This window comes from Phoca vitulina, unplaced genomic scaffold (genome assembly GCF_004348235.1).
Source record: "Phoca vitulina isolate PV1807 unplaced genomic scaffold, GSC_HSeal_1.0 scaffold70, whole genome shotgun sequence".
Lineage (NCBI taxonomy): Eukaryota > Metazoa > Chordata > Mammalia > Carnivora > Phocidae > Phoca > Phoca vitulina.
This window is the reverse complement of record NW_022589773.1, coordinates 3475811-3502387: the sequence shown is the minus strand read 5'-3', so window position 1 is coordinate 3502387 and position 26577 is coordinate 3475811. Positions and strand designations below refer to the sequence as shown.

General features: G+C 38.4%; 1 protein-coding gene across 4 annotated transcripts in view; it reads right to left on the bottom strand.

Moving 5' to 3' along the window:
• NAA35 (N-alpha-acetyltransferase 35, NatC auxiliary subunit) overlaps positions 1–26577 on the bottom strand; it is a 97791-nt gene that overhangs the window by 41752 nt on the left and 29462 nt on the right. For all 4 annotated transcript variants that reach the window (XM_032392959.1, XM_032392957.1, XM_032392961.1 and 1 more), the window contains exons 7-11: positions 21906–21972; positions 21263–21306; positions 20025–20075; positions 19289–19372; positions 18070–18184 (exon numbers count right to left, since the gene is read on the bottom strand). In XM_032392959.1, the coding sequence (XP_032248850.1) occupies positions 18070–18184; positions 19289–19372; positions 20025–20075; positions 21263–21306; positions 21906–21972 (361 nt within the window). The remainder of the gene's footprint in view (positions 1–18069; positions 18185–19288; positions 19373–20024; positions 20076–21262; positions 21307–21905; positions 21973–26577) is intronic.

The window sequence follows — 26577 nt, the reverse complement described above, 5'->3', positions numbered from 1 at the left end:
TTTTTGGCTGAACTCCACTGTGTATATGTATATATACACACCATATTTTCTGTATCCATTCACTATGAACAGACACTTAGGTCGTTCCTATACACTGGCTGTTGTAAATAATGCTGAAACAAGGTTTAATGGAAACCAAAAGAAAGCAGGGGTAGCTATACTTGTATCACACAAAATAGACTTTAAGCCAAAGACTATAATAAAAAACAAAGATGATCAATATATAATAAAGGGATCAATTCATCAAGAAAATAATTATAATTATTTATGCACCTAACAGAGGAACACCTAAATATATAAAATATTAACAAATCTAAACAGAGAACCAGACAACACATTAATAGCAGGGGACTTCAATATCCACCTTCAATAATGGATAGATCATCCAGACCAAAAAAAAAAAATCAATAAGGAAACTGAGTACTTGAGCTATACTTTAGACCAAATAGACCTTAATAAGAAATATATAGAACATTCCATCCAACAGCAGCAGAATACACATTCTTCTCAAGTGAACATGGAACGTTCTCCATGACAGATCAAACAATAGGTCACAGAACAAATCTTTTAGCAAATTTAAAAAGACAAATAATGCCAAACATCTTTTCTGACCACAACAGTATGAACTAAAAATCAACAGGAGGAAAGCTGGAAAATTTACAAATATGTGGAAACTAAACCACCAATGGGTCAAAGAAATCAAAAGGGAAATAAAAAAAATACCCGGAAACAAATGAAAATGGAAACACAACATACCAAAACCTACAGGATGCTGCTAAAGCATTTCTGAGAGGGAAGTTTATAAGGATAAATGAATGAAGAAGTAAGAAAGATCTCAGATACACAACCTAACTTTACACCTCAGGGAATTAGAAAGAGAAGAACAAATTAAGCCCAAAGTTAGCAGAAGGAAGGAAATAATAAAGATCAGAGTGGAAATAAATGGAGACCCTCCTCCCCCCAATATAGGAAAGATCAATGAAATTAAGAGCTGGTTTTAGAAAAGATAAATAAAATGGACAAATCTTTAATTACAATGTATTTTTTATTGAAGATTTTAATCCATTTACATTTAAAGTAATAATTGACAGGTATGGGTTTACCATTTATTTTGGTTTTTCTTTTTTGTTTTAAGAGGGGGGGAGGGGCAGAGGGAGAGGGAGAGAATCTTAACAGGCTCTATGGCCAGTACGGAGCCCCATGCAGGGCTTGATCTCATGACCCTGAGATCACGAACTGAGCCAAAACCATAATGGACTGAGCCACCCAGGCGCCCCCTCCCATTTGTTATTTTGTTAATTGTGTTCTGGTGGTTTTCTAATTCCTGTGTTCCTTTTTTCCTTCTCTTGTTCTCTTTCATTGGTATTTGGCGATTTTCTACAGCAGTATGCTTTGAATTCCTTTCTCTTTACATTTTGTATTTCTATTATAGGTTTTTGTTTTGTGGTTATCACAAGGCTTGCATTAGAACATATTAATAAGTCTATTTTAAGCTGATAATAACTTCAAACACATACAAAAGCTTCCTCTCCCCGTATTTTGTTCTGGATGTCACAATCTGCATCTTTTAATATTGTGTATCCATTAAATTACTGTAGTTACAGGTATTTTTTAATTCTTTTGTCTTTTAACCTTCATAATAGAGTTATAAGTGATTTACTCACCACCATTACAACATTAGAGTATTCTGAATATAACTGTATGTACTTTTACCAGTATTATACTTTCATACATTTTCCTGATACTAACTAGTAACCTTCCATTTCATCTTGAAGAACTCCCTTTAACATTTCTTGTGAGGGTGGGTCTGGTGATGATGAACTCCCTCAGCTTTTGCTTATCTGGAAAACTCTCATTCAATCCTGAATGATAACCTTGCTGGGTAAGGTACACTTGGTTGGAAGGTTTTTTGCTCATCACTTTGAATATAGGATTCTTCTCCCTTTTGGTAGAGGTTTCTGCTCAAAAATCTGACAGTCTTAATGGTGGTTGCCTTTTACTTAACAAGCTGCTTTTCTTTTGCTACTTTCAAGATTTGTTACTTGTCTTTAACTTTTGACAGTTTAATCATAATGTGTCTTGGTGTGGGTCTCCTTGGATTTATCTTGTTGGTACTTCCTAGGCTTCCTGGATCTGGATGTCTGTTTCTTTCCCCAGTTTAGGAGTTTTCAACTATTATTTCTGTGAATAAGCTTTCTGCTCCTTTCTCTCTTCTCCTTCTGGAATCCCTATAATGTATAAACTGGTCTGCTTTGATGGTGGTCTCCCATATCCTATAAGCTACCTTTACTTTTTGAATTTCTTCTTTTCTTTCTGCTCCTCTGGATGAATTCCACTGACCTATCAAGTGTGCTGATTTTTTCTTCCACTTGACTTAGTCTGTTTAGAATGCCTCTACTGAATTTTTTATTTCAGTTATTGTATCCTTCAGCTCTGTGATTTCTTTTTGGTCCTTTATATATTTTCTATGTCCCTATTGAAATTTTTACTTTAGTCATGCACTGCTTCCTGACTTTAGTGAGAATCTTTATGACTGTAATTTTGAACTCTCAATTAGGCAAATCACCTATTTCTGCTTCATTAAGATCTATTTCTGGATATTTATCTTGGTCTTTTGTTTAGAACATATTCCTCTGTTTCTTCATTTTCTTTGACTGGTTTCAGAGCATTAGATAAAATGTCACCTCTCCCCATCTTGACACAGTGGTATCATGTAGGAAATGAACCTTGTGAATCAGCCCTGCCCAAGCTCCTAGTTGTCTCTCAAACTTTTGATTGTCTAAGCCTCCTCCTCTGCTCTTAGCAAGTTCCAGTAGTTGAGGGTGTACCAAGACCCATCAGTGTCCCAAAGAGAAGAATCACAGTCAGTACCTAGATGCAGACTGATTAGAAGCTGGATCCTCAGGCAGCAGATGGGAAAGTGTGTAGTTAGGCGCCTTTAGAGAAAAAACTGGAAGATAGGCATATCTGCCTACTCCCTCTATGCTAAGCCTGAGTGTATAGCTCCTACACCCATTAATAACTGTATCTTTGATACATTATTGTGGGACCTGTGGATACAGCCCCATTGACTATTAGAGCCAGGTGATACAGGGGCCTGTCCTTCAAGTGGCAGCTGAAAAAGCTTGGACACCAGATGTGTGTACGAGCTCCATCCCGGGAGATACTGGTAACTGGATTTTATTACTGGAGCAGGCTAGAGGATAAGAAGGCAGAAAAGGTGCCTGCTGGCTTCCCTAGTCTCTGGGGAAGATCTCAGCCATCCTCTGGATGCCTGCTAAATTATAAGCCTAGCACTCAGCAGCTTTAAGGTATGAAGACAAACCTATTTCAGGGATAGACTAGGAGACAGGCAATTTTGCCTAATTCTTCTGTGCTGAGCCCCAGAGGGATAGCCAGTTAAGAACTGCTTCTTTGTTTGCTAGTCTCATGAATGGAAACTCCTTTGACTATCAGACCTAGGCAATCTGGGTCCTGTTCCTCAGGTGCATCTGCAAAACCTAGGGTGCAGATATGCACACAATCTCCTTCTAGGAAGATACTGGTGACTTGGAGTGGGGTAGAGGGAGAGGGTGGGCAAGGTGTCCTCTAGCTTCCATGGTCTCTGGGGAGGATCCCAGCCAGCCCCTAGTGCCTACTAAATTAGAAGCTTGGCCCTCAGTTAGCAACTTTTATTTTTAATTTTTATTACCTTTTATTGAAAACTGCGCTGAATGCTAAACACCCACCTTTACAATAAACAGACACAGTAGTGGTAACTCACATTAAAACATAACACTTCCAATAGTCATTTTTCTGTTTGGGGCAGTTTTAAAAGTTTTTTTTAGGTAGCAAATTTTAAAGAGTACAAATAAATCTCACACACCCATTAAGAACTGCTTCTCTGTTCACTATAGTCTTGTGGGTCTCATGGATACAAGCCTTGCTGGCTTTCAGAGCTGGGCATTTTAGGTGGTTGTCCCTCTAGAGGGAGTCTTAAAAATTGTGGTGCTAGATGTGAGGGCCAAATCTTTTATTCCTCAGGTAGAGGCTGGGAGTTGGGGTTCTCTCCCAATTGTATTATGCTGTTTGGGGGATGTGAGTTATGATGAAACTGTGTCTCAGTCTTTCTTTTTTTTTTTTTTTAAGATTTATTTATTTACTTGAGAGAGAAAGAGCACACATGCATGCGCTTGGGGGAGAGGGCTAGAGGGAAAGAATCTTCAAGCAGACTCCCCACTGAGCGCAGAGGCCCACACAGGGCTCAATCTCACGACCCACGAGATCATGACCTGAGCCAAGACCAAGAGTCCACACTCAACCGACTGAGCCACCCAGATGCCCCCTTTCCTATCTCAGTGTATTTTCTCATCTATCTGATGTGTAGTACTTGCTTAGCTAGTTTTCAGATCTTATTCAGAGAGAAGTGTTCCCTGTATAGATGCACATTTATTTAGTAGTGTGTCCACGGGAGGAAGGGAGCCTCCTATATCACCATCTTGGTCAACTCCCACCCCCCGCTTCATTTTAGTGGACAATGGTCTTAGGAAGCAAGATCTGGATGTTAGGTGTTTTCACTGCTATTAGGGTCACTGCTCCAACATCTCTAGATGATAAAGCCAGAAAATGTATGTATGTATATATAAGGACATATATGTATCTGTGTTTACCTACATACGCACACATATTCATGCATATCCACACTTATATCTACATTTCTGTATCAATCTATATATATTAAAAATTTTGAATTTATTCCCATACCTTTAATGTCAATTCAATACTACAGACTTTAATCTACTTTTCTCCCTTTCTAGAAATTAGCATAACTCCCTAACGCTGAGAAATGTGGCACACCACAATTCTCAATACATTTTTAAATATGATCAATTCCACTCTATGTAATCAATCTTTGTATTAGTTTCTAAGGCTGTTGTAACAAATTATCATAAATTGGATGAAAACAACACTATCTCACAGTTTTGAAAGCCCTAAGTTCAGTATCACTTTCATGGGCTGAAATCAAGGTGTTGGCAGGGCAGCACTCCACCCAAAGGCTCTAAGGGAAAGCCTGTTCGTTGCTTCTTCCAGTTTCTGGGGCTACTGGAATTCCTTGGCCTGCTCATGCCAATCTCTATCTTGGTCTTCACATCATCTTCTCCTCTTGTGTGTGTCCTCTTTTAAGGACACTTAACAGCACTTAGGGCCCAACCAGATAATCCAAGATTATCTCATCAAAAGATCCTTACCTGCTCACATACAAGGTTCTGAGAATTAGGACCTCAATGCTTGTGGCTATCACTCAGCCCATTACAATCTCCTATCAGTGACACCCAGCTCCCCTACATAGATAGGCTCTCATATTATTTAGGTTCTGACACGCCAAGCCATCATAATGCCCACCCTGTTTGGGCTCCTATACCTCATGCCAGGCCACTCTTCCAGAGATGCCTCCTTACACCATTTGAGCTCTGAAACTCCATGCCAGGCCACCTTTATGTACAGATACCTTTCCTCAACCTGCTTCGGCTGCAGCACTCTTCACAGAGCCATCTTTCCATTCTGACACCCTCATCTTGCTGCTTAGGCTGATATTCAATGCTGGGCTATCCTCCTGTGCAGATGGCTCTCTTCACCCCACTTCTGACCTGACATCCTGCACTTGGGCACCTTTCAACAGAAACACCTTCTTCGGGCGCCTGGGTGGCTCAGTTGGTTAAGCGACTGCCTTCAGCTCAGGTCATAATCCCAGGGTCCTGGGATCGAGCCCCACATCGGGCTCCCTGCTCAGCGGGAAGCCTGCTTCTCCCTCTCCCTCTGCCTGCTGCTCTGCCTACTTGTGCTCCCTCTCTGTGTGTCAAATAAATAAAAATAAAATCTTAAAAAAAAAAAAAAAGAAACACCTTCTTCAATATGCATAGGCTCTGAAACCCCACACTAGGCCACCTCCATACACAGATGCCCTTTTTCCCCTGCATGGTCTCCAACAGTCAGGCACACAGGTACCTCTATAGGTACATACCTCTATCTGCCTCAGGTTCTAGCACCCCAGGCCAGGTGACACTCACGTGCCCTCCTCACCCTATCTGGGCTCCCACATGCCTTTTAGGCTATAAAACCCTGCACTTGGCTGCTCTCCCATAGACACACTCTCTCATCCTATTTGGCCTTTTGACAAATAGCACCAAACTGCTCCCAGGTGGTCACCCTCCTAATGTTGCTTAGGCTCAGGCATTCAAGGTGAGTTGCCCTCCTGTGCAGATACCCTTCTCACCTCACTTGAGAAGCAGTGAATCTTGCCAGGCAGCCCATTCATGATGATGCCCTCCTCAAGCCACTTTACCTTCAAAATCTTGTTCTAGGCCCACCTCTTTGCAGATGCCCTCCCCACTCCACTACCATTCTAACACGGACATATGCTCACCCCACATAGGCTTTGATGGCCCTGAGAAATGTCCTGCTACGACAACATCCTTCCTACCCACATGGCTGCAACACATTGTGTCAAGCTACCCCCATTCCCTTTGTGGACACCATTCTAATACTGGGTCAGGTTCCAACATCCTGCTCTAGTACAGATACCCAGCTTGCTCAGACCAACTTCATGACTTCAGGACAGAATTTCTTAAGAGCAGAAGGAAAGAACAGCAAGAAGCAGATCTTACTTTTGTTCTCACTTCACAGGAAATAGATGCTTTCCTTTGCAATGCTTTTGACTTTTTCTTTCACTACAGTTTACTTTGGTACATTTTCTTTCTGATAACTGGTAAGTTTTCTTAATTTTATAGATGTAAGTTTCTGAATATCTCTAAGGTTCTATTATCTTCAGACAGGTATCTGTTAATCTCACCCATAAAAATCAATGACTTTCAACGGCCTTTACCCACAAGATTTAAATTACCTCCATCATTATCAGTTACCTTTGTATGTTTAAATATATTTATATTTCTATGATAGATTTATTGACTCTCAAACTAGTATCTTTAGACACAAGCAATATGAAAAGAAAAGTCTTCTTTCTCCCCTTTACCTCTTGACTTTTATTAAATGATTACTTCTACATTGTCAAGGTTCACGACACTTGTTATATTTAGTAAAATCAATTTCCATAGCTGTTTTTACTGCAGTTCTACAATAAAATGGATTTAATGCTTACTGCCCATCCTTTATGCCATAGCTTTTCCACTTATGACTCAGTAAGCTGAATTTCATGCATTATTCCAATCTTTCTCCCCCAGGAAAGTCACAGGAAAAATATGTCCAGAGTCCTTGTGAGTTTAAAAACATCTGAGTGTCACTTAAGAGATAAAATTCTTAGGGGCGCCTGGGTGGCTCAGTCGTTAAGTGTCTGCCTTCGGCTCAGGTCATGATCCCAGGGTCTTGGGATCGAGCCCCGCATCAGGCTCCCTGCTCAGCGGGAAGCCTGCTTCTCCCTCTCCCACTCCGCCTGCTTGTGTTCCCTCTCTCACTGAGTCTCTCTCTGTCAAATGAATAAAATCTTTAAAAAAAAAAAAAAGAGAAAATTCTTAGACCACAGTTCTTTACCCAAGAACTTTTAGGTACCGTTATAGTTTCTGTGTTCAACGCTGATGTGAAGGACTCTGAAGTCAGGCTGCACACATCATTGTGGCTTTATATCTAATGTAATTTACTAGGACATATCTAACAATCCTTCTTCATCAATTTTTGCCTAGGATACATTCTCGCCTTCCAATTAAACCTGTAGACTTAATTCTATTTGCTTCTTTCTAAAAATGTTTACCATTTTCTTGTTCCATTATTTGGTTATCCTCTTAAGGGACACCAATTATAAGTACGTTGAGTCCTCTTTAGCTACTATTTTCTAATACTTCAAATATTTTTATCCACTTCCATTTTGCTTAGTTTTTAACTCAGTCCTGATCTCCATGTCCTTTACGACTTTTCAGCAATGCATAGCATACTTTTTACTATTTTCAGTGAGGTCTTCACTTTCAGAATTTTTCTCTTCTCCTTAACTTGAATTCTGCCTGCTCACGTGTACTTTGTTATTATTTCTTACTTTACTCCTACTATTTCTGCTTTATGATCTTATTTTATATAAGTTCCTTAACTTTTTAATAAACTCTTTGAAATTGTGCAGAAAAAATGCTGTGGTCTGTTTTTTTTCATCTGCCTTTTGTTTTTCTTGTTTGCTCATTAATTTTCTGGAATATTTGTGTATAAATACTGTGCAGTTGCTTTTTTAATATTACATCATTGAGTGAGTGCTTCCTGAGTCAATTATTTGGCTGCAGTGTTAGAATAGTATTCTAGACTAACAGGAAGTCTCACTGATTTGCAGTTAAGCCTCATATGATGTGCGTGTGTGAGCAAGAAATTACCTATTTACTAAACAAAGATTACCAGTTGCTAGACTGCTAATTAAAATCCTATCTTGCAGGAGTAACATCTTTAGTGCATTTGCATGGCCTCTGTTGGGGCCCTTACCTCCTTTGTGTCTCCAGATTATTAAATAGACAGGTTCCCACAGCCAACTTGAATACCCCACTCTTACTTATTATTCCAAAAGAATCCCTGGTTTTGTCCTTCAGATTACACCAACTACTTTGAAAACTATGTGCTTTGCTGGTCCACTAATGTTTACACCAAGAAATCTTAGAATCCATTCTTAATGACTCCTACTGTATTTAACAGCTCTTCTGTTTCTTTTTTATTGTATTGTAAGGGTTTCCTATTTTTTTAAAAGTTGGAAGGATTCTGTTTCTCATGTTCTTTATAGTTTTCAGTTGGTTGTATAGAGAAGCAGCAAAGACATCTTTACCATCTAAAGACATCTTTACCATCTAAAAAAGACAAGTCTTCTGGATTATACACACACACCCACATGTGTGGATTTTTTTAAGAAAAAAAAAACGTTTTAATTAAAAGAGTAATATAAATATTGAATCATTATGATATACCACTGGAACTAATGTTATACAACAACTGTATCTCAATTAAAAGAAAGTAAACAACTCAAGTCTCTGGCACAAGTACATCACAGCATAGGCCTCTCTAATGGGTTGTGATTTTAAAATCAAGTCAGCTCCCACTCTCTCATATACTGCCAGCTGGTAAAGAAAATCAGCCGGATTGAGGAAGCAAAATTTCTGTTTCAGCAGCAAGGAGCAAGGAGGTCCTCAGGAGGTTAAAGCTACCATATTACCAAATGAGGTAATCTCTTCCACTTCCTCTTAACTATTTCTTTTGGAATTTGCCACCATATCACCAAATAACAAGCTTACAGTACTACTTCACACTTTTTCAGTTTTACACATTATCTCTGATTTACTCCTGTCTTCAAGAAGAAGCCAGAGATATGTATATATACATATAAGCATGTAAAAATTATATGCACATATACACTTCTGTCCCCTTGTCTCTAATACAGCTAAATCACAATTTTATTATGATCAATATTCAGGCATGTGCACCGTTACGTAAATGATATTCATATCTGGGCCATGGAAAACTTTGCAAACATGGAAATAACTTTTAGATTTATTCTGAAGTTAATCACTGTCTTACAATTCAACCCCAAATCCTTTGCCAATCCTCTAAACCTTTTACTACATTAAACACAATAGCTATTGTATTAATTTTATTGGTGACAACAGGTCTTATATCTAATCTACTTCAAGACTCTCCCCTTAGAGCTTTGTGACTTTCTCTAAGCTGGACTTGTCCTTCATGTACAGTGCTGAGTTACTATCTGGTGATCTCACTGCAGGGTGGTGAGATCAAGCCCCATGTCAGGCTCTGTGTTCAGCACAGAGTCTGCTTATCCCTCTCCCTCTGCTCCTCCCATTGCTCGCTCTCTCTCTTTCAAATAAATAAAGTCTAAAAAAAATTCCACATTTGAGTGAAATCATATGGTATTTGTCTATCCTGACCGAATGACTTCACTTAGCATTATACCCTCTAGATCCTTCCATGCTTGTTGCAAATGGCAAGGGCCCATTCCTTTTTATTGCTAAGTAATATTCCAGTGTGTGTCTCTGGGTGTGTATAAAACCGCATCTTCTTTATCCATTTCATCTATCAATGGGCACGGGCTGCTTCCCTAGTTTGGCTCTTGTAAATAATGCTGCAATAAACACAGGGGTGAACATACCTTTTTGAATTAGTGTTTTCCTTTTCTTTAGGTAAATACCCAGTAGTGGAATTACTACATCATATAACTCTATTTTTAATTTTTTGAAGAACTGCCATACTGCTTTCCACAGTGCCTGCACCAGTTTGCATTCCAACCAGTAGTGTACAAGAGTTCCTTTTTCTCCACATCCTCACCAACACTTGTCTCATGTGTTTTTGATTTCAGCCATTCAGACAGATGTGAGGAGACATCTCATTGTGGTTTTGATATGCATTTCCCTAATGATGAGTGATACTGAGCATCTTTTCAAGTGTCTGTTGGCCATCTGGATGTCTTCTTTGGAGAAATGTCTGTTCACGTTTTCTGCCCATTTTTAACTGAATTATTATTTTTTTAGATGTTGAACTGTATACGTTCTTTACATATTTTGGATACTAACTCCTTATCAGATACGTCATTTGCAAATATCTTCTCCCATTCAGTAAGTTGTCTTGTTTTGTTGTTTCCTTGCAGTGCAGAATCTTTTAATTTTGATGTAGTCCCAATAGTTCATTTTTGCTTTTGTTTCCCTTGCCTCAGAGGACCTATTCACAAAAATGTTGCTACAGTTGATGTCAGAGAAATTACTGCCTGTACTCTCTTCTAGGATTTTTATGGTTTCAGGTCTCACAGTTAATTCTTTAATCCATTTTGAATTTATTTTTGTGTATAACCTAACAAAGTGGTCCAGTATCATTCTTTTACATGTAGCTATCCACTTTTCCCAACACCGTTTGTTGAAGAGACTGTCTTTTTCCCATTGCATATTATTGCCTCCTTTGTCAAAGATTAATTCACCATATAATTGTGAGTTTATATCTGGGCTCTCTATTCTGTTCCACTAATCTATGTGTCTATTTTTGTGTTAGTACCATAGTGCTTTGATTGCTACAGGTTTTTAGTATACCTTGAAATCTGGGATTCTGATACCTCCAGTTTTGTTCTTTTTCAAGACTGTTTTGGCTATTCAGGGTCTTCTGTAGTTCCAACCAAATTTTAGGATTTTAAAGAAGAGTTAATACCTATTAATTAATTTAACGATTTCTTTTCTTGCTCTGTGAAAAATGCTGTTAGTATTTTGATAGGGATTGTGTTAAGTCAATAGATTGCTCTGGGTATTATGGCCATTTTAATATTTGTTCTCCTCATCCATGACCATGTAATATCTTCTCATTTGTTTGTGTCATCTTCAATTTCTTTCATCAATGTTTTATATAGTTTTCAGAACATATGCCTGTCCCCTCCTTGATTAAGTTTATCCCTAGGTATTATTTTTGGTGCAACTGTAAATGGAATAGTTTTCTTAATTTTTCTGCTACTTCATTATTAGTGTATAGAAATGCAGCAGATTTCCGTGTATCGATTTTGTACCCTTCAACCTTACTGAATTCATGTATCATTTCTAGTAGTTTTCTGGTAGAGTCTTCAGTTTTCTATATATAGTATCATGTCATCTGCAAATAGTGAAAGCTTTATTTCTTCCTTATCAATGTGGATGCTTTCTCTCTTTCTTGTCTGATTGCTTGTGCCTATGACTTCCAGTACTATGTTGATATGACTTCCAGTACTATGTTGAATAAAAGTGGTGAGAGTGGACAACATTGTCTTGTTCTTGATCTTAAGGGAAAGCTCTTAATTTTTCAGCATTGAGTATGTTGGCTGTGCATTTTTCAGACCTGGCCTTCATTCTCAACATATTGAGGTATGTTCCCTCTACACCTTTTTTGAGGGATTTATCATGAATGGATGTTGTACTTGGTCAAATGCTTTTTCTGCATCTACCGAAATGATCCTATAGTTTTTTTTTTTCCATTCCCTTGTTGATGTGATACATCATACTGACTGATTTGGGAATCCTGAACCACCCTTTCATCATAGGAATAAATTCCATTCGATCATGGTGAATTTTTTTTTAATGTATTCTTGAATGCAGTTTGCTAATACTTTGTTGAGGATTTCTGCATCTATGTTCATCAGGGATATTGGCCTCTAATTCTCTCTTTTTTGTAGTGTGTTTATCTGGTTTTGGTATCAGGGTAATGCTGACCTCATAGAATGAATTCAGAAGTTTTCCTTCCTCTTCTGTTTTTCAGAATAGTTTGAGAAGAACAGGTATTAGCTCTTCTTTAAATATTTGGTAGAATTTACCAGTGAAGCCATCTGGTCCTGGACTTTTCTTTGTTGGGAACTTTTTGATTACTGATTCAGTTTCATTGCTGGTAATTGATCTGTTCAAATATTCTATTTCTTCCTGCTTCAGTTTTGGTAGTTTCTATGTTTCTAGGAATGTATCCATTTCTTCTAGATTGTCCCAATCTTTTGGCATATAATTTTACATAACATTCTCATAATCCTTTCTATTTCTGTGGTGTTATTTCTCCTCTTTCATTTCTGATTGTTTGAGTCCCTTTTCTCTCTTTTTTTGATGAGTCTGGCTAATGGTGTATCAATTTTGTTATCTTTTCTAAGACCCAGCTCCTGGATTCATTAATCTCTTCTATCATTTTTTTTTTAGTTTCTATTTCATGTATTTCTGCTTTAATCTTTATTATTTCCTTTCTTCTACTATTTTGGGGTTTTGTTTGTTCTAACTCCTTTAGGTGTAAGGTTAGGTTGTTTGAGATTTTTCTTGCTTCTTGAGGTAGGCCTGTATTGCTATAAACTTCTCTCTTAAAACCACTTTTGTAGCATCCAAAAGATTCTGGACTGTTGTTTTCATTTTCGTTTTCATTTTTCTCCATGTATTATTTCCTCTTTGATTTCTTGGTTGATCCACTCATTGTTTAATAGCATGTTATTTAACCTCCATGTATTTGTGTTCTTTCCAGATCTTTTTCTTGTGGTTGATTTCCAGTTTCATAGCACTGTGGTTGGAAAAGATGCATGGTGTGACTTTGATCTTTCTGAATTTGTTGAGATTTGTATTGTGGCCTACCTTGATCTATTCTGGAGAATGTTCCATGTGCACCTGAAAAGAATGTGCATTCTGGGGTGCCTGGGTGGCTCAGTAGGTTAAGCATCTGCCTTCGGCTCAGGTCATGATCTCAGGGTCTTGGGATCAAGCCCCGTGTCAGGCTGCCTGCTCATCCGGGAGCCTGCTTCTCCCTCTCCTCTCCTCCCTGCTCACTCACTCTCTCTCTCTCAAATAAATAAAATCTTTAGAGGGAAAAAAAAAAGGAAAACGAAAAGGATGTGCATTCTGCCGATTTAGGAATGTTCCAACTAAGTGTCATTCAAAGCCACTGTTTTCTTGTTGACTTTCTGTTTGGATGATCTATCCATTGATGTGAGGTGTTAAAGTCCCCTACTATTATTATAGTACTATTGATTACTTCCTTTATGTTTGTTAAAAGCTGCTTTATGTTTTTGGTGCATAAATATTTACAATTGTTGTCTCTTCTTGTTGGATTGTTCCTTTTATGATTGTGTAGTATCCTTCTTTGGCTCTTGTTACAGTATTTTTTTAAAAAGTCTACTTTGTTTCATTTAAGTACTGCTATACACTGGCTTTCTTTTCACTTCCATTTGCATTATAAGTGTTTTTCTATCTCTTTACTTTTAATTTGCATGTGTCCCCCTTTAGGTCTGAAACAAGTCTCTTGTAGACAGCATATAGATGGATCTTGTTTTTTTTATCCATTCCACCATCCTATGTCTTTTGATTGGTGCATTTAGTCCATTTACATTCAAAGTAACAATTGATAGGCATGTACTTACTGCCATTTTGTTACTTGCTTTCTGGCTGGTTTTCTAATTCTCTGTTCTCTTGCTTTCTTCTCTCATAGTTTGTTGGCTTTCTTTGGTGAAGCTTTCTTTCCTCTATTATTTCTTGGAATAATTTGATATATTTGGATTCCTTTCTCTTTATTTTTTGTATATCTATCACTGGTTTTTGATTTGTGGTTACCATCAGGTTTACATATAACAACATATGTATACAGCAGTCCATATTAATTTGATGGTTGCTTAAGTTTGAAGCCATTCTGAAAGCACTAAATTTTTACTCCTCTCCCCCACATTTTAGGTATGTAGTGTCCTACTTTACATCTTTTTATTTTGTGAAACCCTTGACTAATTTCTAAAGATATACGTATTTTATAGCTTTTGTGCTTCCCACTTTTCTTACTCCTGCTTATGGTCTTTCCTTCCCATTCAGACTCCCCTTTAACATTTCTTATAGAACTGGCTTAGCAGTGATGAATTCCTTTAACTTTTGTTTGTCTGGGAAACTATCTCTCCTTCTATTCTGAATGACAGCCTTGCTGGACAGATTTGGTTGCAGGTTTTTTTCTGTTAGCACTCTGAATATATCATGCCACGCCTTCTGGCCTGCAAAGTTCCTGCTGAAATATCAGCTGATAGCCTTATCAGATTTCCCTTGTATATAACTGTCTTCTTTTGTTTTCCTGCTTTATAAATCCTCTTTAGCCTTACTTTTTGCCATTTTAATTACTATGTGTTTTGGTGTGGATCTCCTTGGGTTGATTTTGTTGGGGAATCTTTGTGCTTCCTGGATCTGGATTTGTTTCCTTCCCTAGATTCAAGAAGTTTTCCACTATTCTTTCTTCAAATAAATTTTCTGCCCCCTTTTTGCTCTCTTCTCCTTCTGGGATCCCTATAATGTGAATGCTGTTACACTTGACAGTATTGCTAAGTTCCCTTAGTCTATTCTTTTTTATTGTTCTTTTTTTCTTTCTCCTGTTTGGCTTAATTGCTTTCCATTATTCTGTTCTCCAGGTCACTGCATCTGTTCTTCTGCTTCCTCTAGCCTACTATTCATTCCCTTTAGTGTATTTTTAATTTTAGTTATTGAGTTCTTCAACTCCAATAGGTTCTTTTCTGTATTACATCTCTTTTTTGAGGATCTCGCTGAGATTTATCACTCTTTTCTCAAGTTCAGTGAGTATCTTTATGACCATTACTTTGAATTCCCTATCAGGCATATTACTTACACCTTAGTTTCACTTAGGTCTCTTGCTGTGATTTTGTCCTCTTCTTTCCTTTGGGACATATTTCTGTCTCCTCATTTTGTCTAACTCTCTGTGTCTGTTTCTTTGTGTTAGGAAAGTCAGCTTTGTCTCCTGCTCTTGAAAGTAGTGGCCTTATAAGGGGCGCCTGAGCGGCAGTCAGTTGGGTGTCTGACTCTTGATTTTGTCTCAAGTCGTGATCTCAGGGACGTGAGATTGAGCCGTGCATTGGGCTCCACCTCAGTGCAGAGTCTGCTTAAGGTTCTCTCCCGTCCTGCTTATCCCCCACAATAAATAAATAAATCTAAAAAAAAAAAAAAAGTAGTGGCCTCATGAAGAAGAGGCTCTGTGGTGGCCTGCAGTACAATGTCTCCTGTTCACCAGAAACTGGTGCTTCAGAGTATCTCCTATGTGTGTTGTGTGCACCCTACTGTTGTGACTGAGCCATGTTTGCCTTCAGTCCAGTCATCTGCAATGGCTCTCTTTGCCTGCTGTGGGCAAAGTTTGGTCCCTGTGTTATTTGTGGGCTAGTCTGGTGCTGCCTTGGGCTTGAGTTGGGTCAGACTAGGCATTTGCCAGAGCCGTGGTCACACAGTACTACAGGCTACTTTCCCTGTGTCATCAACTGAGCATTTTGTTGGTGGGCGGGGCCTGTAGTCAGACCCTGTGTGTGCCCCCAATGCATTGTGGGGCTGCAGTTGGATCAGGGTGTGTGGTTTCCTGCCCTCTCCCCAGGGTAAGAGTCACTTTGAGGGGCACTGATCCCTGCTGGGGATGCTTGCACACTGCCATGCTTGCAGTGCCACTCTGGATGGACTCCAGTTGAGGATGTGTCAGAGGGGGCGGGTCTGCAAGGGAATGCAAGGAGGGGCATGCAGTGTTAGCAAAGTTTGTGCCAGTCTGCTGTGGCAGGGTAATGTAGAGGCTTTGTGAAAACTCCTGCAGTGGTTGTGTTGGAGGGGGCAGGTCTGAATAGCATGGGGATGGGATGTGCTGTTGGTAAGCTAGGTGAAGAGTGTGCAGCACTGGTTCCACAGGCATCTGTTTCTAACTGGGTAGGCAGGGAGGGAAATGGCACCCACCAGCTCTTTTGTTTTTAGAGAAGTCTCCTACAGATCCCTGCCCCTGCAGCACACTTCTGAGTCCAGCAATAAATTCTGTTCTGCTTCTAATTCAAGATCAGAAACCATCCCCCCAACCAAATAAATTTTCAAACTGCTGTTTCTATGCTATATCTCAGCAGGGTTGTTATGCTGTCTCTTGAAGGGCAGGGACTCAGTTTCCTATTGCCCTCTAGCTCAGAGCTGAGCCTGATGACTTTTAAAGTTCTGGGCATTAAGCCCCACTGGTTTTAAGAACCCAAGAAGCTAAACCCCTCTGGTTTTCAAAGCCGAATGTTATGGGGATTCGTCTTCCCAGAGTAGGTCCTTCATGCCTCCATGTGGGGTCTGCTCCTCTCCCCTCTCTGTATCCTCGGTGTTCCTCACTCCCGCAGACAGCCCCAAGGGTCCATTTAGCTTCTGACCATGGCTCTGCCCTTCCTACCCTCTTCCAGTGTGGCCTCTTCTCTATATTTAGCTGTGGAGAGTCTGGTCTGCCAGTCTTCACATCATTTTCTGGGTTATTTACACTGATGTGGGTGTTATAAAGTGCATCTGTGAAATGAGGTGAGCCTCGGATCCTCCTACTCTGCCATCTTCCCCAGAATCCCCTTAGTCCCTTGTTTTAATGGAGCATATATACCAGTAGTATCTTTGAAAGCTTTTGGGAGATTAATTTTGAGACTTTAAATACTTAACAATTTCTTTCTTCACAATTAAATGATAGTTTGAAACTAGGATTCAAGATTAGAAACCATCCCCCCACCCAAATTCTGAAAACATTGCTCATCTTCTTTTAATCACAACTCTGAGATATAATTAACATACCATATAATTCATCTATTAAAAGTGTACAATTTAGAGAATATAAATATTTCATTATAATGAGTTTTAAGAATCACAGTTGCTACTTATTAGCTAAAATGTTAACTCAGGGAGTACCTGGGTGGCTTAGTGGGTTAAGTGTCTGCCTCTGGCTCAGGTCATGATCCCAGAGTTCTGGGATCAAGCCCTGCGTCAGGTGCCCTGCTCAGTGGAAAGCCTGCTTCTCCTTCTCCCTCTGCCCCTCCCCCCGATTCATGCTATCGCAAATAAAATCTTTAAAAAAGAAATAAAAATAGGGGCGCCTGGGTGGCTCAGTCATCAAGCGTCTGCCTTTGGCTCAGGTCGTGATCACAGGGTCCTGGGATCGAGCTCCGCATCGGGCTCCCTGCTCAGCGGGAAGCCTGCTTCTCCCTCTCCCACTCCCCCTGCTTGTGTTCCCTCTCTCGCTCTTGCTGTCTCTCTTTCAAATAAATAAATAAAATATTAAAAAAATAAAAATAAAATGTTAACTCAGCTGCAACTTTTACAACAAAGGCATATTATTCCTTTCATTTTAAGAAATATTTCATAAATAAAATCTACTGTCAATAATGTGCCAAGCACCACAGAGATACACAAACAAGACTGTTCCTGACCTAAAACACTGTTACGGAAAAACAAACAGGTAAACAACTGCAATGAGACCACAGAGGGTATAGGCCCAGTATTCAGGGAATACTATGTAATCAAGGTGATGATCTCTCAAAGGAGTAAAGGGGAGAGGTGATTAAAAAAGAGTGTACTGCTGACATCACAGAATGATCACTTGACAGTAAATATTCAGAGCCCAAACAGTAAGATACAGGAGACGGTCAAATTCTATAGTACAATTTTTGGTCTATAATATATTTAAAAGAAAGCATAGATACTATATAAGTTTATGGAGTAAAACATTCCAAGGTCCAAACAGATGGACTGACACATGAATTTTAGAACAAACCAAACTTTATATAATCTGGATGGGTAAGAAAAAAAAAGAGTAGGAGTAAAAACAGACAATTACCTCCTTTTGTAGTATCATTCTGAGCCTGGATGCCATGATGCAATGAATTATGAATGGCAGAAAGAAGATCTGCTGCTTGAACCATCAATTTTTGAGCTTCTGCAACAGCACTGGTCTAGCAAATAAATCACCAAAAACATTCTTACATATTCTTTCACTGAAAGATATACATTAAATAGGAAAATCCTATAAACAATAATGAAATTAAATGTTGTAATGACGTCGGTTTTCACAAGCTATTCACTTAATACAGGATGCTCAGATCCTGTTAGGATAGAAATTATTATTATTATTTTTAAAGATTTTATTTATTGACAGAAAGAGACAGCGAGAGAGGGAACACAAGCAGAGGGAATGGGAGGGGGGAGAAGCAGGCTTCCCGCTGAGCAGGGAGCCCGATGCGGGGTTTGATCCCAGGACCCTGGGATCATGACCTGAGCCGAAGGCAGACGCCCAACGACTGAGCCAGCCAGGCGCCCCTAGAAATTATTTTTTTTACCCATTTCTATTCTTGTAGGAGCCATTAAAAAATAATAGGAAACATTTCTGGCTTGTTCTGTTCGTCTTATATTTTAAAAAAACAAAGGAAAAAATTGAGTTGCAGTCAACTGGAAAATTTCAACATTTCTACTATGCCATTCATTAAGGTGAAATTAAAAAAAAACAAAACAGAAAAAAAGAGACTTAGGAGTTAGATCAATGGCAAAGGTTGGATCTCTATTCACCACTTCCTAATTATCCACAAATTAGTCTGTAATTGACTTGAATTAATGCAAATACACACGAAGAAAAAATATTCACCATCCAGGGCTTTTTTGGTTCTACACCAACAGTTAATTACTGAACTGAATGAAAGAAGAGGTCTACCTGAAATTCCCATTTTTGCTTTCTCCTTTTCAATTCACAAGATAGGACTACACACAAGAAATTTCAATTTCTATTATTGTACCAGTAGTAAGTCTTATAAGATATTATTTTTATATATCAACAACAGACACAGATATGTTATGGAACAGAATGTAAATTCATGTGACTTTTTGAGAAAATTATCTAATATCTCTAATATCATATATATATAATACATAAAATATACCAAATGCTGAATGCTGTATATGTGTGACTGGAGGCGTTCCAATGGAAAAGTCTCAGAACTACTTCCAATAACACACTATGTCCTGCCCCCCCAAAGAGCCCACTGAAATAGATTAAATGCTCTTACCTCTTTCTTAGTAAAGGCTATAAGCACTGTCAGTAACACTCGAGTGAATTTCACTCTGCTGAATACTGCTAAACACTGTTGGTGCTAAAAAATAAGAAACCACTAAAAGTTAAAAGATGCAAAGTCTGTCAAAGGAATTTCATTTTAAAATATAGTATTTTAAGTCCTAACTTTCAATGCTAATAACTTACTATATTACAAACACCTTCACTTATAGTCTTTTAAATGCCTGAAAATGAGCTGCAGAAAATAAAACAAAGCCTGTTCTACTGAAATAGAAATATAAAGTAAAGCTTCTGTATCAATGGGATGGACTTTCCCTTAAGTAAAAAGTTAAGACTATTATCTCAGAAACTGATTTAATTAGCATTTTAAACAGAATTGATGAAAAGATGTTTTAAGCAGAGTCAGAAAATTAAGGATCCAGACAAAGGTTTAGTACTTTTCACACTGTTTAAGTTCTTGAGTTTTGCCAAATTTTGATGTATCATCTGTAAAAAATAATTTTTCTTCCTACCTCACAGGAATATTGAAGAGCTTTGAAATCATGTATTTGAAAGAGCTGTATTATTATTCTATCAAAACAAATACAAGGGAAATAAAATCCCTTGCAATGTCCAACTTTTAAAGAAATACCTTAAAAAGGGCTTCCATAAATTATAACGCAGTTCATAAAACTACAACATTAAGAGGTAGACTTCTCTGATATTATCTACCAGAAAATAAGTTCAATTACTTCTAGTTCAACTTCTGGATCTCTTTCTTCTCCTTGTCGACTTCGAGTACTCTAAAATTTTAAAAAACGTGAATTAAAATAAACATAAGCTTGTAGAAATATTAGCTTATAAATATACAAGGTAAAGTGCTAAATTAATTTTTTGAGTATACGTAAGAATCTATTTTTAAGAAAAATATTCAGAAGAAAAAAGATCTAGTATTTATTTTCCTATTAATACTTATACAGAAAGTCCATTTTGATATAAATTATTAAAATCATACAGAAGAATAAGGTATTAAAAACAGCAAAAGCCAACAATGAAATAAGGTAAGTACATGGCACACGGTACTTCTTTCTTTTTTAAAAGGACGTACTAATTGAAACTCTTGATGCTCTCAAAACTAACCCTGTTAGAAAAAAATAGTAGCCTTTATACAAATCACATCATAAAGTCACACTGTAAATACTGATTGTTCTACACTAAAATGCAAAACCTCTTGCATGAGTAACAATATGACTGACTATTTTGACAACTATAGGGCAGTAACTACAGGAAGATCTGGCAGAAGATCTGGGTTCTAGCCCTGTGCTAGCTGCCCTTCCGAGTGGCATGCCCTTCAGTAGACTCAGACAGTTTACTTAACTCTTTTAAGCTGGATTTCCTCACCTAAAACTAGGGCACTATGTGCATTTTATTGCCTAATTCACTACTTAATTATAAATATCAACTAAGGCAATAATATAAAATTGCTTTGACAACCATGTTGTGTTATACAAGTATAGAAGAACAGCAGAAATATAACTTTTTTCCTTTTTTTAAATCTCTATGAGAACCAAACTGTTAGGGTCATCTGGCTGAAGGGTATCATTCATAGAAGTCGTTCACCAGATCTAGGATACTGAGATCGTCCACTGCGTTGCAGACTTTGTAATAGCTGTGGAAGAAGATCGTCCTTACCTTTGAGGAGCTTAAAATTCTAGATTATGCTATTCTTAAAAAAGCATATTTGTAATTCTAAAACACTGGCAAAAAATTGAATAATCTTCAAGGTTAAATTTTCAGTACTTGAAAAGGACATTAATTCACCAGAAACAACTGCTCTAGCTGTTTTCAAATGAATTGCAAAGAAGGCACAGCATATATTAAGGAAGCTGGTGGCCCTCCCTACAGTAGCTGTTTGTAATTAGCTAAAGGTAACTTGACATTTAGAAGAATGCAAAAATCCTGTACCAAAGCAAATAGAAAAGAAATATACCTTTACTCTTCTTTGCATGTCATCCTCCACATCTTTTAGCATGCCTAGAAAGAGAGACAATGCTGAGTGAAATAAGTCAATCAGAGAACGACATGTATCATATGACCTCACTGATATGAGGAATTCTTAATCTCAGGAAACAAACGGAGGGTTGCTGAAGTGGTAGGGGGTGGGAGGGAGGGTGGCTGGGTGATAGACACTGGGGAGGGTATGTGCTATGGTGAGCGCTGTAAATTGTGCAAGACTGTTGAATCACAGATCTGTACCTCTGACACAAATAATGAATATATGTTAAGAAAAAAAAAAGAAGAAGATAGCAGGAGGGGAAGAATGAAGGGGGTGAAATCGGAGGGGGAGACGAACCATGAGAGACGATGGACTCTGAAAAACAAACTGAGGGTTCTAGAGGGGAGGGGGGGTGGGAGGATGGGTTAGCTGGTGATGGGTATTAAGAGGGCACGTTCTGCATGGAGCACTGGGTGTTATGCACAAACAATGAATCATGGAACACTACATCAAAAACTAATGATGTAATGTATGGTGATTAACATAACAATAAAAAATTAAAAAAAAAAGACAATGAGTTTAAACAGGAAACAAATCCAAATACAAAACTTGTGTGTCATCTTATAAATTGTTTTACCTGTAACTCGAAGGTCTGTCACACTGTTAGCCATTTTAAATCCATAAGTCATTGATTGAAAATCTTCCTGTACAGGAAAGGAATAATTAGGCCCTTGAATAGTAGCAAAACCTTTCATTATATTCCTCTTACAAAATCACTATTTACTAATATGAACACAGTAATGAAATGTCATTCTGCTTGTCTAAATATTACTATCATACATCCACACTCCCTACAGTGTATCCTTAAAACACCATATTCTAATGCTATCTCCACCTTTAATCATTTGCCTTTAGGCAATTTAAATACACTTGCATTTAGTATGTTCATTTGCAAAATACGGTTAATGCTAATAGTATCAGAAAGTAGTAATTCCCACTTACAAAGTATTCTCACGTTCACAAGTGAACAGTAAATACACAGTAATTACCGCTTGATAAGTCTGCAAGATTTATATAAGACTTTTACTTCAAAAATTATCAAAAGCTTGTTTACACACTGTTAGGCCACAAAAGTTAAGCCTTCTCAAACAAAATTACTCAAAGTGATAGCAAAACATATTTCCACTTCAGCCCCACGTAAAGAAAAAACTATTCATACATACATGGATTCCCACCCACAAAATCATTTAAAATACTGCTGAGACATTAACAAATTAAGTAGTTTGCTAGACTCACTTTGAAAACTGAATTTAATATCATTTGGCTGATTCAATTAAGTTACAAGCTCTATTAAAAGAATGTTTCTGTTGTATTATAATTCTTATAAAAATGTACACAGAATCCTAATATATTGGAATAATAGGCATTTATAGCAGTAGCCAGAGCTATGGCAACATTTCTGTGGATTCTTAACAAAAACATAATTGAGTACACAATCCATATCATGTACTATATGTTATGAACTGACAGAGAAAAAAAAACAATGTCCCTGGGTTCAAAGAACTATTGTTAGTGGTGTTACAGGATTCAGAGGATTGGGTCTTTTAAAAATCTCAGGTTGTGTTAGAGCTATAAGCTTATCCTCTAGGCAAAGTTTATACTCTATCCCTACTTGGCCGCCAAATAGGATTCTTATGCTTTACACGTCTAATAAGGAACTCTCCCAGCATTTACCACGTTGCTAAATGGTACCTCCATCCACCCAGTTACTCTGGCTGAAAACTTATACTTCCAATTTCTCTAGTTTTCTTTTCTTTTTTTTGAAAGACAGCAAGCGAGCAGAGAGGAGAAAGAGAATCTCAAGCAGACTCCATGCCTAGTGTGAAGCCTGATGCAGGGTTTGATCTCAACACCCTAAGATCATGACCTCACCCAAAAGCGAGTTGGACACTTAACCGACTGAGCCACCCAGGCACCCCTCCTCTCATTTTCCCACGCCCTGTATCAAACCATCAGAAAACCCAATAGGCTCGACCTTCAATGTCTCATCTAAGCGTAACTTCCACCTTTTAGTTATCTCTAGTGAAGTCACCACCCCTCTCACTTCCACAGCTGCCTCCACACAGGTCGCCCTCCCGCCCATGCTCGTCCCTGCTACAATTTATTCACTGCCAGAAGCCAAAGGGATTGTTTTAAAATAAGTCATTTCACATCACCTCCTACTCAAAACCTTCCAGTTGTTTCCCTGCTCACAGGAAAATCCAAAACCCCACGTGAACAGAGGCCCACCACCAATTACCATGCAGCTCTGGCCTCCCTCTCCAACGTCCTTCTTGTCATCCGTCGGACACATCAAACACCTTCTCTTCTCAGGACCTCTGTACTTGCTGACCCCTCCCCACAAAGTTTCTTCCTAAGATTTCCAGAGCCCCATCCCTCCCTATATTCTAGCTTCTGTTCCAATGTCAATTCCTCATACAGAGGTTTGCTCTGTGCATTCTAGAACAGCACCCTTCACCATTCTATATGCCCTGTCCCTGCTTCACTCTTCTTCACAGAACACCTGACATGATGTGTTTACTGACACACTGACTATCTCTCCCAAGGAATGCAAAATCAATGACATCAAGGCTCTGTTGTATTCACTGCTTCATCTCCAGGTCTTAGAATTGTACCGGGCACAAAGTACTGTTAAAAAAAATATTTGTCCGGGTGCCTGGGTGTTTTGGTAGGTTGGGTGACCGACTCTTAATCTCCAGGTCCTGAGTTCAAGCCCCATGTTAAAAAATAAAAAATAAAATGCTTTAAAAAAATTTAAAAAAATATCTGTCAAGTGAATGATGACCTACTGTAGGGCAGGGCTGTGCCTGGTCATCTTCCTAAGTAGATCAGGCTGACTAAAAGATACCTGGGGGAGTGGTGGAGACTATGGCAAGCTGGAGAACACACACTTCATGTAAAGGAAACCAGCCACTACTTATCCTATTGCGTAATGAATGCAAAGCTAGTGTTTTTCAGAACAAAAAAGTCTAATTTAATGTGAAATCCTCCAATTTTTAAAATGTTACTAATTTTTTAAAAATTAAGTAAGCCAATACTGTGAAGACAAAACACTCCAATAAGTCCTATCTATGCACTGCTTTCCAGGAGGAGCCTAAGGAAAAGCATTTATGTGACAGAATATCACAGGTCTGCATAATAAAAAGTCGCCTCAGTAACAAGAACTTAATCTAAGTCACTGGAGGACTGAAGCAGAGGAGTTATATAAACAGATGCTACCATTAAAAGATCACTCTTAAAAACCTTGTAGATTTAACAAGGACAAAAGTCAAAGTCAAACCAGGGAGACCAAAAATGCAAGCAGGAGCTGATGGTGATTTGGATTAAGATTATAACTGGAAGTGATGAGAAGTTGTTGAAATCAGGATATATTGAAAAAGTAAAACTACATGATGTGCCAATGAAATGAATGTGGGGTATAAGGTAAGCTGTGCAATCAAGGATCATTTTTAGGTGTCTGGTCTGAGGAACTGGTATATGATGGTACAATTTATTGAGATGGGGCAGACTTTCAGAGAGGTAGGTTTAAAGACAGAAATGGAGTACAATTTTAGTTATGTTAAGTTTAGAATTTCTTTAGTTATCCAAGTGAAGATTTCAGGAAGGCACCTGTGTGAGTCTGAAAGTCAGGGGAGGAATCAGGACTAAAAATATAAATTTGGGCTTCATCAGCACAGAGTTGGTATTAAAAGATGCAGAACTAGAGGACATCAACTGAAGCAGAAGTTATAGAAGAGCCCAGTAGTCGTCCCAGCCATCTAGAGAAGCAAGCACAAGAAATGGGCTAACCAGTGAGGAAGAAAGAAAACCAAGAGACACCTGTACCAGGAAGATGAAATGAAACTCTTTCAAAGAGAGGTCAACTGTGTTCAATGATACTGGTGGTTGGAGAGGGAGAGGTGAGAACAATGGATTTTAGCAAGATGGATATTATGGACCTTGTTAAGACCAACTTCTGTGCAGTTGTAGAAAAAGAATGTCTAATAGGAGGGTGAGAACAAATAGGAAAAATAAATATTAACAGCTCATTCAAGGAGTTTTTTGCATAGGGTAGCAGAGAAATGACACTGGATATAAGGAGCCATGGGATCAAGGGAACTGGGTTGCTTTAAACTGAATGATATTTAAGTATGTTTATACGCCAAAGGTATAATGTAGTAGGGAAGGAGACACTAATAATGCAATACAAAGAAGGGTTAATGACTGCAGAAGGCAAGAGGGGACAGAATCTAGAACACAAGAGGAGGCTGAACTTAGATTGTCAGGGTACTTGCATTTTCACAAGACAAAGCAGATGATGTGGGTACCAACACAGGTTAGCACGTGTGATTGTGAGAAGATGGGGTACGTCGACCCACATCTGATTCAATCTAATATTTCATTAAGGTACAAGGTAAGCTGACAGAGAGGAGGGTTGGCAATGGAGTTTTTGAGAAGTAAAAGATGTGGAAAAGTCACTGAGAGGCTGTTAAAGAAAGCTTACCACAGAAGGACAGGACTGTCTTTAGTGCTGAGCGCCCATCTGAAATTTGCAGTCCTAAAATTAAAGTGAGAATAGACACACAGATGTGGGTTTTCTCTAGCAGCCTTCTGCTGTTTGGGTGCAAGCAGCAAGCAGGCAGATGGTTGGGGTTTTGCCATACAAGTGACACATTATGATGAGATGAGAGGTGCAAGGGAGTTAAGGGTGTTTGAGAAAGAATGATTTCACCACTGGACCATGGAAATGAGGACACAACAGAAGTAACAGAGAAAACTAAAGGAGCAGCATCTGGGAATTGGAGGTCTCTGTGGAACTGAAGGATACCAGGAGTTGGGGAATCAGAATAAGGAAACCAAAAAGTAAGTTGTAGCGATCAAAGGGTAATAATTTTGAAATCAAGAATTTGGAGGTGTAGACTAGTAAGGAAAATTTTCTCCTCACTTATTCGTATCTGAACCATTTTCATCCAGACCACACAATGAGGGCTGGTATGGGCTAGACACCCAGGAGTACAATGGCAAAATACAATCACAGCCACTAGGGTGATGAAGATATCCTGAGAGGTAAAGCCCCATGTTCTTTATTGTATTTTACAATGTCTTTACAATACTGCCAAGATATAACTGCAGAAAGTTATCTGGATACTCAGGATTCTATAAAACATGCAGCCCCACAAAGAAATTTGGAATAGTAAAACATTTACAATCATAACTGCAGTAGAACACCCAATACCAGTACTAAATGTGATTCCAACCAAACCAGTGAT